The 18872-nt window shown below is 43.3% G+C and overlaps 2 protein-coding genes across 6 annotated transcripts in view; both read left to right on the top strand.

Annotated features, from left to right (window-relative positions):
- The window catches only part of LOC131953622 (uncharacterized), a 9050-nt gene extending 6417 nt beyond the window's left edge, over positions 1–2633 (top strand). Inside the window, exon 5 of the mRNA XM_059316891.1 lies at positions 2349–2633. Within this exon, the coding sequence (XP_059172874.1) occupies positions 2349–2633 (285 nt within the window). The remainder of the gene's footprint in view (positions 1–2348) is intronic.
- A 2107-nt stretch (positions 2634–4740) lies between these two features.
- LOC131953631 (uncharacterized) lies at positions 4741–17729 on the top strand. 5 transcript variants are annotated; one of them, XM_059316908.1, is made up of 6 exons: positions 4741–4863; positions 5639–5697; positions 7215–7341; positions 7438–8047; positions 11418–16089; positions 17097–17729. In XM_059316908.1, exons 3-6 carry the CDS (start codon positions 7320–7322, stop codon positions 17223–17225), a joined length of 5433 nt encoding a protein of 1810 aa, XP_059172891.1. In that variant the 5' UTR covers positions 4741–4863; positions 5639–5697; positions 7215–7319; the 3' UTR covers positions 17226–17729. The 5 variants fall into 5 exon arrangements, with proteins under 5 accessions (XP_059172891.1, XP_059172892.1, XP_059172889.1 ...); XM_059316909.1 differs by having other exon boundaries at positions 4747–4897; positions 7441–8047; XM_059316906.1 differs by having other exon boundaries at positions 4747–4897.
- The last annotated feature ends 1143 nt before the right edge of the window (positions 17730–18872 follow it).

Raw genomic sequence — 18872 nt, 5'->3', positions numbered from 1 at the left:
TCAACTGTAGTAGCTAATGGTGCCGTCAATTTATATCAAAACTGTAGTAGCTAATGGTGCAGTTAATTTATATCACAACTGTAGTAGCTAATGGTGCCGTCAATTTATATCAACTGTAGTAGCTAATGGTGCAGTTAATTTATATCACAACTGTAGTAGCTAGTGGTGCCGTCAATTTATATCAACTGTAGTAGCTAATGGTGCCGTCAATTTATATCACAACTGTAGTAGCTAATGGTGCAGTCAATTTATATCACAACTGTAGTAGCTAGTGGTGCCGTCAATTTATATCACAACTGTAGTAGCTAATGGTGCAGTTAATTTATATCACAACTGTAGTAGCTAGTGGTGCCGTCAATTTATATCACAACTGTAGTAGCTAGTGGTGCCGTCAATTTATATCACAACTGTAGTAGCTAGTGGTGCCGTCAATTTATATCACAACTGTAGTAGCTAATGGTGCCGTCAATTTATATCACAACTGTAGTAGCTAGTGGTGCCGTCAATTTATATCAACTGTAGTAGCTAGTGGTGCCGTCAATTTATATCAACTGTAGTAGCTAATGGTGCCGTCAATTTATATCACAACTGTAGTAGCTAGTGGTGCCGTCAATTTATATCAACTGTAGTAGCTAGTGGTGCCGTCAATTTATATCAACTGTAGTAGCTAGTGGTGCCGTCAATTTATATCAACTGTAGTAGCTAGTGGTGCCGTCAATTTATATCAACTGTAGTAGCTAATGGTGCAGTTAATTTATATCACAACTGTAGTAGCTAGTGGTGCCGTCAATTTATATCACAACTGTAGTAGCTAATGGTGCAGTCAATTTATATCACAACTGTAGTAGCTAATGGTGCAGTCAATTTATATCACAACTGTAGTAGCTAGTGGTGCCGTCAATTTATATCACAACTGTAGTAGCTAATGGTGCAGTTAATTTATATCACAACTGTAGTAGCTAGTGGTGCCGTCAATTTATATCACAACTGTAGTAGCTAATGGTGCCGTCAATTTATATCACAACTGTAGTAGCTAATGGTGTCGTCTATTTATATCACAACTGTAGTAGCTAATGGTGCAGTCAATTTATATCACAACTGTAGTAGCTAGTGGTGCCGTCAATTTATATCACAACTGTAGTAGCTAATGGTGCAGTTAATTTATATCACAACTGTAGTAGCTAGTGGTGCCGTCAATTTATATCACAACTGTAGTAGCTAATGGTGCCGTCAATTTATATCACAACTGTAGTAGCTAATGGTGCCGTCAATTTATATCAACTGTAGTAGCTAATGGTGCCGTCAATTTATATCACAACTGTAGTAGCTAATGGTGCAGTCAATTTATATCACAACTGTAGTAGATAATGGTGCCGTCAATTTATATCGCAACTGTAGTAGCTAATGGTGCCGTCAATTTATATCACAACTGTAGTAGCTAATGGTGCAGTCAATTTATATCACAACTGTAGTAGCTAATGGTGCCGTATATTTATATCACAACTGTAGTAGCTAATGGTGCCGTCAATTTATATCACAACTGTAGTAGCTAATGGTGCAGTCTATTTATATCACAACTGTAGTAGCTAATGGTGCCGTCTATTTATATCACAACTGTAGTAGCTAATGGTGCCGTCAATTTATATCGCAACTGTAGTAGCTAATGGTGCCGTCAATTTATATCACAACTGTAGTAGCTAATGGTGCAGTCAATTTATATCACAACTGTAGTAGCTAATGGTGCCGTATATTTATATCACAACTGTAGTAGCTAATGGTGCCGTCAATTTATATCACAACTGTAGTAGCTAATGGTGCAGTCAATTTATATCACAACTGTAGTAGCTAATGGTGCCGTCAATTTATATCACAACTGTAGTAGCTAATGGTGCCGTCAATTTATATCACAACTGTAGTAGCTAATGGTGCAGTCTATTTATATCACAACTGTAGTAGCTAGTGGTGCAGTCAATTTATATCAACTGTAGTAGCTAGTGGTGCCGTCAATTTATATCACAACTGTAGTAGCTAATGGTGTCGTCTATTTATATCTCAACTGCAGTAGCTAATGGTGCCGAGTATTTATATCACAACTGCAGTAGCTAATAGTGCCGAGTATTTATATCTCAATTGTTGTAGCTAATGGTGCCGTATATTTATATCACAACTGTAGTAGCTAATGGTGCTGTATATTTATATCACAACTGTAGTAGCTAATGGTGCCGAGTATTTATATCACAACTGTAGTAGCTAATGGTGCATTTTCCGTAAAGCCACCAACGTGTCTAGTGTCTGTAAAGTCACGAATGTGTCTAGTGTCTGTATATGTTTATTTTCTTCCTGTCTAGTCAAACGACGAGAAGTCAACTCAGCCAGGGTACCAACAGCAGAAAGGGAACAAGAACAATGGTCCGAGAGACGACAGGGGAAGTGCCAGACACGGCAATGACAGGGTTGTTCGAAAGACGGAAGATGATGAATGGGTGAATGAGGAGCGTAATGACGAGATACTTAGGCGGGACAAAGTTGTAGAGCGGGGTAGAGAGGCCCAACAAAGTGTAGAGCGAGGCAGAGAGGCGCAACAAAGCAGTGATAATACAGAGAGACGAAAATCCCCGGCTGGTGAGTTCTAGACTCTCAAAATTTGTTGTTATAGTTTGATGAGAGGCTTCCTACAGCCACAATGTCCTACAGCCACACTGTCCTACAGCCACACTGTCCTACAGCCACAATGTCCTACAGCCACAATGTCCTACAGCCACAATGTCCTACAGCCGCAATGTCCTTCAGCCACAATGTCCTACAGCCACAATGTCCTACAGCCACAATGTCCTGCAGCCACAATGTCCTGCAGCCACAATGTCCTGCAGCCACAATGTCCTACAGCCACACTGTCCTACAGCCACACTGTCCTACAGCCACAATGTCCTACAGCCACAATGTCCTACAGCCACAATGTCCTGCAGCCACAATGTCCTGCAGCCACAATGTCCTACAGGCACAATGTCCTACAGCCACAATGTCCTACAGGCACAATGTCCTACAGCCACAATGTCCTTCAGCCACAATGTCCTACAGCCACAATGTCCTACAGCCACAATGTCCTACAGCCACAATGTCCAATGTCCCAAATTCCCCCCTATCCTTCTACATGAGCGACAGATCATTGTGTACAGAAGCTTTGATTAACGGCGATCAAGTACACACATGGCGCAGATAGGGTTGAAACAACCTACAATATATTTAATGATCACAAGCTGATGTAAATGGTGGCACGAACAAAGATCTCCGTCAAAGTATCTCAGACAAAATATTTCAGTGGTTTCAATCGGCTTTACAGCCTAGCTATATGGGAACAGCGTTACGTCTTTTTTCCCTGCTTTTTCACACTCATGTAGTTTTTTATTTCTTTTTTACAATTTTTGTTGGCATACATTGCAAGAAGTCTTTTGTTTAGTATAACTCCCGAAAATTTAAAGTTCTGTATTTTTTCGACAAAGACAAAACTGTAGGGAAAAAAATCATGACAGACTAACAAAATTTCTCCCGAATATTTTAATTTATGGATTACTCAACCAGTGAGTGGCGTAGCGAGGTCGGGTGTCAACCGGTGCGGCCTCCCACCCCCCCCCCACCCCCCGTAAGGAAAACAATATATATATATATATATATATATATATATATATATATATATATATATATATATATATATATATATATATATATATATATATATATATATATATTCATTCCATATACACTTGTAAGTATGTGTATACCCATGTGTATATATATTCAAATGTTTTTTTTCATCTGGGCGTATTTAATCCCCTCCCATACATGGATTAACATATAAGTTATTACGATTCTCAACCAAACCGTTTTCCTCAGGTATATATTGCAACGTTGAGTTTATGTAACTCCCCCCCCCCCCCCTTGTCACCTCACGGTGATTGCTTTAAACTGTGCTAAGATAATACCATGATTTATATCTATATTCGGTTATAAATTCAGCTGGATGTTGCATGTTTTCTTTATCATTAGCAGGTTTACACCCTGTGCGAGCCGCCCCCCGCCCCCCCCCCCCCTCTTGCTACGCCTCTGTACTCAACTAATTTCCTCCTAAGCACTTGAAATTAAAATATTTCCTAATGCTGGCTCTTTTAGTGTTGAAATATTTTATCATTGAGAAAAAAAATTTTTGGGGATTTTTCCAGGAAATTTTTAAACTAGATATGGCGACCACTATACTACAGTTTACACACTCAAATGTTTTCGTTCCTTTTCAATTGACCCCATCCATTTGTTTCATATTCTAAAAATTATTTTATGGCGAGTCGCACATTTTAAGTTTAAGAAGCAAAATCTTTTACGCTGAGTGCTGTACAAAACGAAATAAAGAATCGAACAGTAGCCTACCCGGTATATAAACCTATATGTCAATCAACTATCCCAACCTTTCCTTGAAATCACTCACTATTTAGTATGTAAGAAAACAATGTATCATATTATGTAAGAAGATACAATTAAGACCTTGCTCTCTGTTTTCGCAATGACGGGTAAGCTAGTATTTTCGACCCACACGCACACATAATCGAGCACATGAATCGAATAGATTGTCGAGAACTTGAACAAACATTGGGAATGGTACGATGAATGGGACACTGGAACACACGCTTTTTGTGTACACTGGTACTTCCACAAATGTGTTTCAAAAGTGGTGCGCACCTTCAGTAGAACGAACTGTGTACTGACGTCATATTGAGAGGATTAACGTCATCCGGACAACAATGGTAGTGGGTGTCTTTCATCTTTATAAATATTATTTCATCGTCTAATGTAAATAAGCAATTCAATGGAAATGTAAGTTTCCAATCAGAGCATTCCAACGTCGCAAGTAATTATATTTTCTTTATATTTCTAACTTTACTGTCTAAATCGTTCAGTTACCAGTAGAACAAATTGCATAATATAGATCTAGAGTAGATCTAGAATCTATCACTGAATGACACTAGATCTACCGTGTTTTGAATTAGTTAAGTCATACCTCAAGTATGTCCCCCCTCCCCCCATTCACACACACACATTTATATAGATCTAGTAGATTAGATATTGTAAACAATTACGCTGAGTTATCCCGCTTCAACGTTATACATATGTAAACAAAAGTGTCACCCATCTACAGTAGTTAGATATGGTACATATCAACCGGCCCTACCTACGAGATTTTCTTTTATCCTACTTGTCTAGAATAGATCTAGAATCTATTTTAAACAGAAAATTGTGTGAAATATTTAAATACGTCTTGCGCCATTGTGTTTTTGACAAAACTTTTGTTAAAAGAAATGCTTGTATACCTAGATCTATATCCCCACTTGAGAAGTAAAGAAAGTTACCAGACCTTCCTAGTAGATTAGCCCTAGGCCTACATACGACGGACTGAACCTGAATTTATGTGATTAATTCAGAAAAATAAACCAGGTTTATAATATAATATTTTAGAACTAGATCTAGATTCTAGACTTAATTAGAAATGATAATTTGAAACTGACCAAAATATTTGTCCGTGCACACAACATTTGAAAAGTCCCATGTCAGTTGGAAGTGAGTAGCCCTCAGGTTTTATTTCCTCACACAGGTGAGCCGCGGCAGGTGGACAGGGGCGTACCCAGCTACACAGACTCGAACCCACAGCAGGTAAGACGTGGGTGAGTCATGTTACATTACAGCTACCACCCTGGAGACTAGTAGCTACCTACAAGCCTACATGTGTTAAACAATAGCTACCCTATGCTACCTGTGTAAATTAATGGCTACCAACCATGCAACCTGTGTTAATCTATAGCTACCCTGTGCTACCTGTGTAAATTAATGGCTACCAACCATGCTAGCTGTGTTATTCAATAGCTACCCTATGCTAACTGTGTAATTAATGGCTACCAACCATGCTAGCTGTGTTAGTCTATAGCTACCCTATGCTACCTGTGTAAATTAATGGCTACCAACCATGCTACCTGTGTTATTGAATAGATACCCTGTGCTAACTGTGTAATTAATGGCTACCAACCATGCTAGCTGTGTTAGTCAATAGCTACCCTGTGCTACCTGTGTAAGTTAATGGCTACCAACCATGCTACCTTTGTTGGTCAAAAGCTACCCTATGCTACATGTGTAAGTTAATGGCTACCAACCATGCTACCTGTTGGTCAATAGCTACCCTATGCTACCTGTGTAAATTAATGGCTACCAACCATGCTACCTGTGTTAGTCAATAGCTACCCTATGCTACATGTGTAAGTTAATGGCTACCAACCATGCTAGCTGTGTTAGTCTATAGCTACCCTATGCTACCTGTGTAAGTTAATGGCTACCAACCATGCTAGCTGTGTTATTCAATAGCTACCCTATGCTACCTGTGTAAATTAATGGCTACCAACCATGCTACCTGTGTTAGTCAATAGCTACCCTATGCTACCTGTGTAAATTAATGGCTACCAACCATGCTACCTGTGTTAGTCTATAGCTACCCTGTGCTAACTGTGTAATTAATGGCTACCAACCATGCTAGCTGTGCTATTCAATAGCTACCCTGTGCTAACTGTGTAATTAATGGCTACCAACCATGCTAGCTGTGTTAGTCTATGGCTACCATATGCTACCTGTGTAAATTAATGGCTACCAACCATGCTACCTGTGTTATTGAATAGATACCCTGTGCTAACTGTGTAATTAATGGCTACCAACCATGCTAGCTGTGCTATTCAATAGCTACCCTGTGCTAACTGTGTAATTAATGGCTACCAACCATGCTAGCTGTGTTAGTTTATAGCTACCCTGTGCTAACTGTGTAATTAATGGCTACCAACCATGCTAGCTGTGTTAGTCAATAGCTACCCTGTGCTACCTGTGTAAATTAATGGCTACCAACCATGCTAGCTGTGTTAGTAGTTGCCATCGAAGCAAGTGTGTTCAAATCTGCCACCCAGGCTACATCTGTGAACAGCTGGGTGGACTCAAGGACGTTCTATTGACTTGAATCTGGATTCGAACACGAGATCTTCGGGTTAGCAGCATTTGAGTTTCACTGCATCTCTGTTTTTGTCTACTTTGTATGTTTAGATATTTTTTGTCTCACTAAGGTTTTGTTTAACATAATCCTTCCTTGTAATTTTTGAAAATGAAATAATTTTTTTCCTATCTTGACCGTGTGACAGTCGGCCTTCAATGATTCTATCTTCAATGGATTTATTTGCGGCATTCTGTTAGCTTATGTTATTCACATTACCTGCCTGTTTAGATTTAGAAGAGAGATTGCTGAGATGAGAGAATCCAGTAAAGTGGGTAAGGAAAATATTTTTTCATTAAAAAAAAATTGCTGTCAATACATTTGAATGTATTTGAATACAGAAGTCAGAACAATCTGAGCGTTTGTTTCAGAAGGGAAGAAACAAATGAGCTCAACACGTCACGGGCCTAAAGGATTAGATCTCCCAGCACAGTCCAGAAAAACTTTTCAGCAGCAGAAAGTCTTTGAGCGAGTGGCCAAACGCCCACCCCAGCCCCCACCCTATGTAGATCCATCAACAACACAAGAATCAAGCGTGAACTCGCCCTCAACAGCCGCAGACACCAGCTACAAGCCCACAGGACCAAACAAGCCCACAGGACCAAACAAGCCCAGCTTCACGCCTGCACCAGGCCCGCTCACCAAATGTGGAGCGCAAGGCTCCAGTCTACTGGAGAACAACAACAACGTGATGCCGCGTCGAATCTACGTCACTGGAAATGGTCTGGTCAGAAACCAAGGTGCCGAAGCTCCAGCCGACGGCCGTGATGTGTCCAGCAAGCTGCGCCGTGAGACCCGCATGGCACCAGAGCCAGACGACCGCTGCAACACAAACGCCAGCCGGGTCGAGACCACCAGACCCGACCCTTCCGAGACCCTGACACATCACTTTAAAGATGGCGGCAACCGTGGACTGACCCAGAGGGGCAAAAGCAATGAGAGGAGCCTGCAGCTAGGGAAGAGCAGTTCTTTTCACTACAGGTAACATTAGGCCACACTAATCCTAACCAGCCTGCAGCTTGGGAAGAGCAGTTCTTTTCACTACAGGTAACATTAGGCCACACTAATCCTAACCAGCCTGCAGCTAGGGAAGAGCAGTTCTTTTCACTACAGGTAACATTAGAAGGCCACACTAATCCTAACCCTAGCCTAGCCTGCAGCTAGGGAAGAGCAGTTCTTTTCACTACAGGTAACATTAGAAGGCCACACTAACCCTAACCTAGCCTGCAGCTAGGGAAGAGCAGTTCTTTTCACTACAGGTAACATTAGGCCACACTAATCCTAACCAGCCTGCAGCTAGGGAAGAGCAGTTCTTTTCACTACAGGTAACATTAGAAGGCCACACTAATCCTAACCCTAGCCTAGCCTGCAGCTAGGGAAGAGCAGTTCTTTTCACTACAGGTAACATTAGAAGGCCACACTAACCCTAACCTAGCCTGCAGCTAGGGAAGAGCAGTTCTTTTCACTACAGGTAACATTAGGCCACACTAACCCTAACCCTGCCTGCAGCTTGGGAAGAGCAGTTCTTTTCACTACAGGTAACATTAGGCCACACTAATCCTAACCCTAACCTAGCCTGCAGCTAGGGAAGAGCAGTTCTTTTCACTACAGGTAACATTAGAAGGCCACACTAACCCTAACCTAGCCTGCAGCTAGGGAAGAGCAGTTCTTTTCACTACAGGTAACATTAGAAGGCCACACTAACCCTAACCAGCCTGCAGCTAGGGAAGAGCAGTTCTTTTCACTACAGGTAACATTAGAAGGCCACACTAATCCTAACCAGCCTGCAGCTAGGGAAGAGCAGTTCTTTTCACTACAGGTAACATTAGAAGGCCACACTAATCCTAACCCTAGCCTAGCCTGCAGCTAGGGAAGAGCAGTTCTTTTCACTACAGGTAACATTAGAAGGCCACACTAACCCTAACCTAGCCTGCAGCTAGGGAAGAGCAGTTCTTTTCACTACAGGTAACATTAGAAGGCCACACTAATCCTAACCCTAGCCTAGCCTACAGCTTGGGAAGAGCAGTTCTTTTCACTACAGGTAACATTAGGCCACACTAACCCTAACCAGCCTGCAGCTAGGGAAGAGCAGTTCTTTTCACTACAGGTAACATTAGAAGGCCACACTAATCCTAACCCTAGCCTAGCCTGCAGCTAGGGAAGAGCAGTTCTTTTCACTACAGGTAACATTAGAAGGCCACACTAACCCTAACCTAGCCTGCAGCTAGGGAAGAGCAGTTCTTTTCACTACAGGTAACATTAGAAGGCCACACTAATCCTAACCCTAGCCTAGCCTGCAGCTAGGGAAGAGCAGTTCTTTTCACTACAGGTAACATTAGAAGGCCACACTAACCCTAACCAGCCTGCAGCTAGGGAAGAGCAGTTCTTTTCACTACAGGTAACATTAGAAGGCCACACTAATCCTAACCCTAGCCTAGCCTGCAGCTAGGGAAGAGCAGTTCTTTTCACTACAGGTAACATTAGAAGGCCACACTAACCCTAACCCTAGCCTAGCCTGCAGCTAGGGAAGAGCAGTTCTTTTCACTACAGTTAACATTAGAAGGCCACACTAATCCTAACCCTAGCCTAGCCTGCAGCTAGGGAAGAGCAGTTCTTTTCACTACAGGTAACATTAGAAGGCCACACTAACCCTAACCAGCCTGCAGCTAGGGAAGAGCAGTTCTTTTCACTACAGGTAACATTAGAAGGCCACACTAATCCTAACCCTAGCCTAGCCTGCAGCTAGGGAAGAGCAGTTCTTTTCACTACAGGTAACATTAGAAGGCCACACTAATCCTAACCCTAGCCTAGCCTGCAGCTAGGGAAGAGCAGTTCTTTTCACTACAGGTAACATTAGAAGGCCACACTAACCCTAACCAGCCTGCAGCTAGGGAAGAGCAGTTCTTTTCACTACAGGCAACATTAGAAGGCCACACTGGTCACAGGTAAGACGTACATCTGGTTGTAACTGTATGTCTGACGTCATAATAGGGAGTCAAGTTTCTCTGGTGATCCATGGACCCTATAAAACAGAGCACATGCTTGTGTGAGCTCAGTTTATGCACGCCTTGTGTGAGCTCAGTTTATGCACGCTTTGTGTGAGCTCAGTTTATGCACGCTTTGTGTGAGCTCAGTTTATGCACGACTTGTGTGAGCTCAGTTTATGCACGCCTTGTTTGGTCAGCACACACCTTCCAGCTTCTACTTCCACTAACGTGTTTCAGGTAGACATCAAAGTCCGAACCCTGATTTTCGGGATAGCAGTCGTTGTTTCTACCATCCGACCACGACGTCCCATATGTTGGAAAAAATCAGAGCATTTTTGTTGTTGAACGTTTCTAACATATTGACTTTTTAAAAGGTGTATAATGCTTAGAACCGACTGTTGCCTACATCTAACAGCTTATAACAAACTCTGTAACCTTTATATCCTACAGCTAGCAGCTTATAACAAACTCTGTAACCTTTATATCCTACAGCTAGCAGCTTATAACAAACTCTGTAACCTTTATATCCTACAGCTAGCAGCTTATAACAAACTCTGTAATCTTTATATCCTACAGCTAGCAGCTTATAACAAACTCTGTAACCTTTATATCCTACAGCTAGCAGCTTATAACAAACTCTGTAACCTTTATATCCTACAGCTAGCAGCTTATAACAAACTCTGTAACCTTTATATCCTACAGCTAGCAGCTTATAACAAACTCTGTAATCTTTATATCCTACAGCTAGCAGCTTATAACAAACTCTGTAACCTTTATATCCTACAGCTAGCAGCTTATAACAAACTCTGTAACCTTTATATCCTACAGCTAGCAGCTTATAACAAACTCTGTAACCTTTATATCCTACAGCTAGCAGCTTATAACAAACTCTGTAACCTTTATATCCTACAGCTAGCAGCTTATAACAAACTCTGTAACCTTTATATCCTACAGCTAGCAGCTTATAACAAACTCTGTAACCTTTATATCCTACAGCTAGCAGCTTATAACAAACTCTGTAACCTTTATATCCTACAGCTTATAACAAACTCTCTAACCGTTATATCCTACAGCTAGCAGCTTATAACAAACTCTGTAAACTTTATATCCTACAGCTTATAACAAACTCTGTAACCTTTATATCCTACAGCTTATAACAAACTCTGTAACCTTTATATCCTACAGCTTATAACAAACTCTGTAACCTTTATATCCTACAGCTTATAACAAACTCTGTAACCTTTATATCCTACAGCTTATAACAAACTCTCTAACCGTTATATCCTACAGCTAGCAGCTTATAACAAACTCTGTAACCTTTATAATATCCTACAGCTTATAACAATGTATTATATATTCCCCAGCTGCCAGGGACTCCGCCCACGATTCCCCTGTACAGACGGGGCACCACGGACCGGCGGCCAGCAGCTTTACGGCACCTACATGTCTGAGGGCGTTGACACCACAGTTGCTCGAGATTTCTACGCTGACAGCAAATTGCCCGCGGATAAGGTTCGGATTTTCTCTAACCTAAATAACCAGCATCAATATTTTCCAGCAAACGAGCCTCACTTTTCAGACTACAAGCCGGGCAACGTCAACCGTTCCGGCAGCAGAATGTACCAACGCTGCACTAGTGAGGAGAGTAGACGACCACTTCAACTTCAGCAGGCGGTCTTTAGAAACAAGAGCACGTGCGCGGCCTCGCGTGATGCAGGCACGCAGATTTCTCCATCCCCTTCCACTCATGTAGGTCCAAGACTGACTCACACTATGTCTACCTGCATCTCAACCCAGTGCCCATCTATGCACGATGTGCTGCCTAACTACCCGCTACACCGGCAGTCTACAGAACATGTCCAATCCAAGGAAGCTCAGGTTGCCGATGATAAAACTCAACAGACAGAGAAGCGAGCTCCGATAGAAGACGCTGTTTACGCTAGAAGTACCGTCCAGCCCGCCACACAGCAGGCCGTCTCCACGATTGCACCTTCCCCTGCTATGCCTAACACATTGGCGCCGTACTTAGACGGGCAGATGGATCAAGGACAGCTGAATTTTGACGCCCGTCTGTTGGCCTGTGTCCAGAAACTTTACCACAACGGATATATTCGTAACCGGAAAGACAAAGAGCTTATATCCCCAGCGATGGCGCCGCCGCCATTCGGTTATCACATCCGGCGCTGTAGCAGCAGTTCGGAGACAACAGTAGCAGAAGTGGAGAGCTGGCCACAAGAGAGGACGATCCCCTCCCCCGTCTTTAAGGCTCAAAGTGGTCTGTATGACAACAAAAACTCGCTGCTAGATTTGGAAAACGTGCAAATGTTTAATAAAGTCGATGAAAATGTCTACCCGCTTGTTGAGAAGCAAACGTCCAACGAAATAATCAAGAAAAGAAAGACCAAAAGTACTGGTGATAAAAGCCGCGCAAAGCAGTTGATGATCATCAAAAAAATGAACCGTATGAGATCAGCTGATCGAAGTTACGACACATCGAAAGATAAGCTTTTAAAGCGGCGTTCAAAACGTGAGAAAAAAACTCACGGCTGCCATGAAGTGTACCCGAACAAATGCCCCTCCACTGACAATGAACTGCAGTATGATGCCAGAAAACATTCCATACACAAGCGCGTCAGACAGAGACCGGTGAAATGTGCCAAAACCAAGCCTGGATCCAAAAAGTACATCCTGTATTACTACGAGCCGCTGGGGAGGACAGAGAAAGGCGAGGGGGAATCAAACAAAAAACAGACAACAGATCGCTTGGCCAAGAGAACAAAAAATAAAAACTCGAATGAAAATAAAAGCGACAACACAAAGGGGAATGCAACTAAATATTATCCTAGTGAACAGAAAGTCTGTCATACATGTTTGAGCTATAAGGTTGGCATGAAAAGACGCAGGTCCTCAAAGTTGATTAGAAATGTGCGGAGCCATCTGTCCCCGTCCTGTCAGCTCAACATGAACACCAACGCTGGCACTGCTGACCCAGATGAAAGCAAAGAAGCTGTGGATAGTGCGAGCGCCAGTCTCTGTAGCAATGAGAAGTACTTCAGCACTCAAGATATCAAAGTCATCGATGATTCTCAAAGCACGACGGCCGCCTGTAACGAAGACACTATTGACAGCGTCGTGCAACCATCCGATGGGGATGGGGGACATACCGCCGTTGGTAAAACTCAAAATGAAGGCTGGGAGGAAAGAAAGCAGAACATCATGCAAGCTTGTAACGAAGCCATTCAAAGCAGACTTCAAAGAAAAGACTTGGAACAAATTCAGTCCGAAGAATGTTTAGAGTCAAGCAACAAAGAAACGAAACTTCCCTCAGAAATCCAACCCTCCCAAAATGTGACGTCAGCTATAAATAATGAATGTTCCCAAATGGAGGGCGCCTCTTGTAACGTCTCCTCTCTCTCTACACAGAAGGAAGATCCGTCCACGGCTGCGATGAGGCGGAAAAAAAAGACAAAAACAACCGAAGCTTTGTACATCAAATTTGAGAGCAGCTTATCAAAAAAGGTAACAACCACGGTGGTTAAAGAAGGTCGCAAGCCTCTCACTGATAAGTATAAGCTCGAACATAATCCACTGCATGGATCTGGGGAACTTGTCAAAACTGTTGCCAGTGATTTTGAAAGTGATAAAAGAAACTTGTTAGAAAATCCGCGCCACACTCGCATTATCCGAACAGACAAGCTCGACTGGGTTGACAAGAAGACGAAGCACAAGTCTGAGACGAGCCTGGGCTACCTAGCCAGCAAGGGACACCTCGAGTCGACAGGGGACAAAGATGGCGGTGGCCTGAAAACTTGTGAGTCGGAGCACCGGTTCGATGCGGTCAAAGACCTTCTGAGTGCAGCGTGTAAAGAAGACGACGGCTATCAACTGTCGCAAGATGCCCTGCCCTCGTCACATGAAACCTCGACAACAATCAGCGTCTATTCACCGGCCCAGCCGCTGACAGAAGGGGGCAGCATCGAGCCTCAGCCAACATACCAGGTCACAGAACATTCGATGGAGAATCTGGACATAAAAATAGAAAGGTCGAGCTCACTGACTTCAAAAGAGAGGAGCGTACGTCGTCCCAAAGAGAAGAGTGAAACTTGTATCAACAAAAAAACAGCCAAAAAGAAAAAGGCGCAGAAGGTGAAAAAGGGTGAACAGGAGAAAGTAAAGGATCAGTCCCACACCAAGACGCTACTCACGATCTCCGTCACCAAAAAAAGTCCCGTACGGCATCACAGCCCTGGTGCTGTGAAAAAAAGAAAAGTAAAAGATGGTGAAGAGACGAGCACTGTCTCGCCGCCTAAAAAAGAAAAAGGCAAGAAGAAAAAGACTGGTGAAAAGAAAAGAAAGAAAACTAAATCTGAAAACGATCTGGCTCAACTAAGTGGCAGTAACATCTCCATGGCGACCAACGAGAAGTGGCAGCATTCTTCTAGTGCCCCCTTAGAAAATCTTCAGATGGCAATGAAAACAGATGCTACGGAATCGCCCACCGAGAAGTCTTCTAGTCCTAAACAGGAGAGAAAAGTAATCAAAGATGAAATCACGCTAGAGATCAAATCTTCTACGGTTTCAGAGGTCTCGAAGATGTCTGGTAAATCTTCCTTGGAGGCGATTCCCACAAGCAGCGCTACTTCTAACGATGCTCAGACCAAAGCTGAAAAGGCCAAGTTAAAAAAATCAGAAAAAGAACTTCAGAAAGCCGAGTTGGGGTGGAACAGTTCTCTGACGGCAGAAACAAAGGCGGCTGACGAGAAGGCTAAGCTCATCCAGCGGAGGAACAAGCTCAAGTATTTGATCGTTAAAGCTAAACCCACGCACGACGCTGATCAGACAAAACAAAGACGGCCTGCGTGTCGCAACAATCCGGCCGATGCCGAGAGTGTCTACAGCAGTGGCAGTGAAACGGAGATCAAAGGTGAGGCCGCCTCTCAGCGGGAGAAGGCTGGTCAAGGCAAATCAGTGCAGTTCTCAGAGAGCACAGAAAACATCGAGTCGGCCAAAAGCACGGGAGGCGAAGGCCAGTCTGTGGACCCAGGAGAATCTATTGATGAGGGAGAAGAAACGAATCCAAACCAAGAATCGAATGAACAATCGCCAGAAATTGAGCCTGCTAACAAGCCAACAAGGAAACCCAGCGGCGCCATAGATAAATCTGACACAGCGGAGGAGAAGGTCAACGTTGAGCCGCGGTCTCAAAGTACACCCCCAAGAAGAAAACGTCCCATCTGGTCCAAGAAAACAAAGGAAGAACAAAACCGTGCCACTGTAGACAAGACGAACACAACGACAAGGCCGATGGAGGCGAAGCTCAAGCTGCGTCACTCGTCAGATAACATCAAGAAAAATTCGCGCTCCAATGTCCATCTGCATTATCCACTCAAGACAAACGCCGCCTCGCCCAAAACCAGCAGCCTCAACAGCAAGAATACCATCTCGTACAACCAAATGCTCAATGGCGTCTTTGTTTCAGCGCCGGTCAACAAATCAGCCAAGAAAATGATTGCAAAAGTTGGATCGCCCGTGGACATCAAGGAAATTATTGAAGGGACTTCGGTTGACGCTGCAGAGTATGGTCCCAAGCCCCGCGGGCCCCAGGAGACGGGTGTTAGGCCCGCCAAGTCCGTGCCTGCTGTCAATCACGGTAAAGTTCAAGGTACTGATCCTGGTAAAAAAGGCAAAATAGGTGTGGTTGGTCTAAAGAAAAATAAGGTTTCAAAGGTTCGTGAAAGCGGCTCAGTTCGCTCCCTTGCCTCAATGGAATCTGCTGACGATTATATTCGAGGCACCGGAAAGAGCGGCCACCCGGAAACACAGTCCAGCCCCACCTGCTCAGTTTCAACAGATATCGACGAGGTGATGAAGTCCAAACACGGCATTACCGGTACACGGATAGGGAGCCATGGTCATCCTAGACGGAAGGAAAAGCGGCCAAAGAAAAAGTCTTCGAGCAACCACGATGTCCAGTGGCAGCCGACTGGTCAGGTGGAACCCCCGCGGGTACACTATTACGGGGACATGATGGACCTCGTAAGTTGTCACACTTCATCCTCACTTGTGGCAGACACATCATTCTCTGACAACTCGGCTTTAACATAGCTACCAACATGTAGGCAAACACAGACCATCCTCCCTCACAGTTTCTCACACACAGACCATCCTCCCTCACAGTTTCTCACACACAGACCATCCTCCCTCAGTTTCTCACACACAGACCATCCTCCCTCAGTTTCTCACACACAGACCATCCTCCCTCACAGTTTCTCACACACAGACCATCCTCCCTCACAGTTTCTCACACACAGACCATCCTCCCTCAGTTTCTCACACACAAACCATCCTCCCTCACAGTTTCTCACACACAGACCATCCTCCCTCACAGTTTCTCACACACAGATCATCCTCCCTCACAGTTTCTCACACACAGATCATCCTCCCTCACAGTTTCTCACACACAGATCATCCTCCCTCACAGTTTCTCACACACAGATCATCCTCCCTCAGTTTGTCACACACAGATCATCCTCCCTCACAGTTTCTCACACAGACCATCCTCCCTCAGTTTCTCACACATAGACCATCCTCTCTCACACATAGACCATCCTCCCTCACACATAGACCATCCTCCCTCACAGTTTCTAACACACAGATCATCCTCCCTCACAGTTTAGCCACACGTCTATCCTTCTACAAGGCGTGTACACATCACACATGTACTGTCTGTCCATATTTCAGATCGCCCGCTTGTTTGTATTGGTGTCTGGTTACGATTATAATGTCTAGCTTACAGGTTTCGATGCTATCAGAAGGGAAAAACGGAGTGTCTGTACATCCAAGCTTTGTGTGATTATATGTGCTTCTCCTCTCTCCAGGATGTCCTTACATCCAAGCTTTGTGTGATTATTTCTGTGCTTCTCCTCTCTCCAGGATGTCTGTACATCCAAGCTTTGTGTGATTATATGTGTGCTTCTCCTCTCTCCAGGATGTCCGTACATCCAAGCTTTGTGTGATTATTTCTTGGCTTCTCCTCTCTCTAGGATGTTTTAAACATGGGGCTTTCCTGGATGGTTCAGCGATTTTTCAACAGGCTAACAGTATTCCAGAACAACTCAACTGGCACCAGCGATGCAGGCGACATGCCGTCTGCTCAGCCTGTACTGGAGTAGACAGGCAGACGCGAGCTCCAGGCCAGACGATCTACTGCGGCTCTCTAGTGTATCTATCAACTCACCTTCTTCAATGAGCTTAAGGAAAATGTCATTTTTCAACTGATTGCAGCATACTGGCATCCATGCTTACATTCAACACGAAATATCTGCTCCACTAGAGACAGAGACAATTCAGTAGACTCGTAGACATCAGTCATCTGCACAATAGACCTCATCATTTGGGCTGTTCAAAAATCAATCAATGATCAATCAATAATCAATCAATCAGTTTTGTCTTGAACTCTTGATACCGACAAACCACGCCTGAATCTGCAAGTCTCTATGTTGTGTTTCTTAGGTCAGCCGAGCTGTCTAGAAGAGTGAAGCTATTGTATGTGCCATCTGAGCAGCAGATTGAATAAACCATAGTCCCCACTCACACGCTTGTAGAGATTCTATTGATGGAATGAATTCATGTTGAAAAAGTGTAAACTTTAATAGAAAATAAAAAAAAGTCCAATCTACACGTCTACTGGTATGCCTTCAGACAGTCTTTGATGCACGCTGTACACAATACTCTACAGCTAAATATTGCTAGAGCCCACACAATACTCTACAGCTAAATATTGCTAGAGCCCACATAATACTCTACAGCTAAATATTGCTAGAGCCCACACAATACTCTACAGCTAAATATTGCTAGAGCCCACACAATACTCTACAGCTAAATATTGCTAGAGCCCACACAATACTCTACAGCTAAATATTGCTAGAGCCCACACAATACTCTACAGCTAAATATTGCTAGAGCCCACACAATACTCTACAGCTAAATATTGCTAGAGCCCACACAATACTCTACAGCTAAATATTGCTAGAGCCCACACAATACTCTACAGCTAAATATTGCTAGAGCCCACACAATACTCTACAGCTAAATATTGCTAGAGCCCACACAATACTCTACAGCTAAATATTGCTAGAGCCCACACAATACTCTACAGCTAAATATTGCTAGAGCCCACACAATACTCTACAGCTAAATATTGCTAGAGCCCACACAATACTCTACAGCTAAATATTGCTAGAGCCCACACAATACTCTACAGCTAAATATTGCTAGAGCCCACACAATACTCTACAGCTAAATATTGCTAGATCCCACACAATACTCTACAGCTAAATATTGCTAGAGCCCACACAATACTCTACAGCTAAATATTGCTAGAGCCCACACAATACTCTACAGCTAAATATTGCTAGAGCCCACACAATACTCTACAGCTAAATATTGCTAGAGCCCACACAATACTCTACAGCTAAATATTGCTAGATCCCACACAATACTCTACAGCTAAATATTGCTAGAGCCCACACAATACTCTACAGCTAAATATTGCTAGAGCCCACACAATACTCTACAGCTAAATATTGCTAGAGCCCACACAATACTCTACAGCTAAATATTGCTAGAGCCCACACAATACTCTACAGCTAAATATTGCTAGAGCCCACACAATACTCTACAGCTAAATATTGCTAGATCCCACACAATACTCTACAGCTAAATATTGCTAGAGCCCACACAATACTCTACAGCTAAATATTGCTAGAGCCCACACAATACTCTACAGCTAAATATTGCTAGATCCCACACAATACTCT

The sequence above is a fragment of the Physella acuta genome, unplaced genomic scaffold (assembly GCF_028476545.2).
Source record: "Physella acuta isolate Inbredline_101_S28 unplaced genomic scaffold, ASM2847654v3 ptg000934l, whole genome shotgun sequence".
NCBI lineage: Eukaryota > Metazoa > Mollusca > Gastropoda > Physidae > Physella > Physella acuta.
This window is presented reverse-complemented; position numbering and strand designations above follow the sequence as displayed.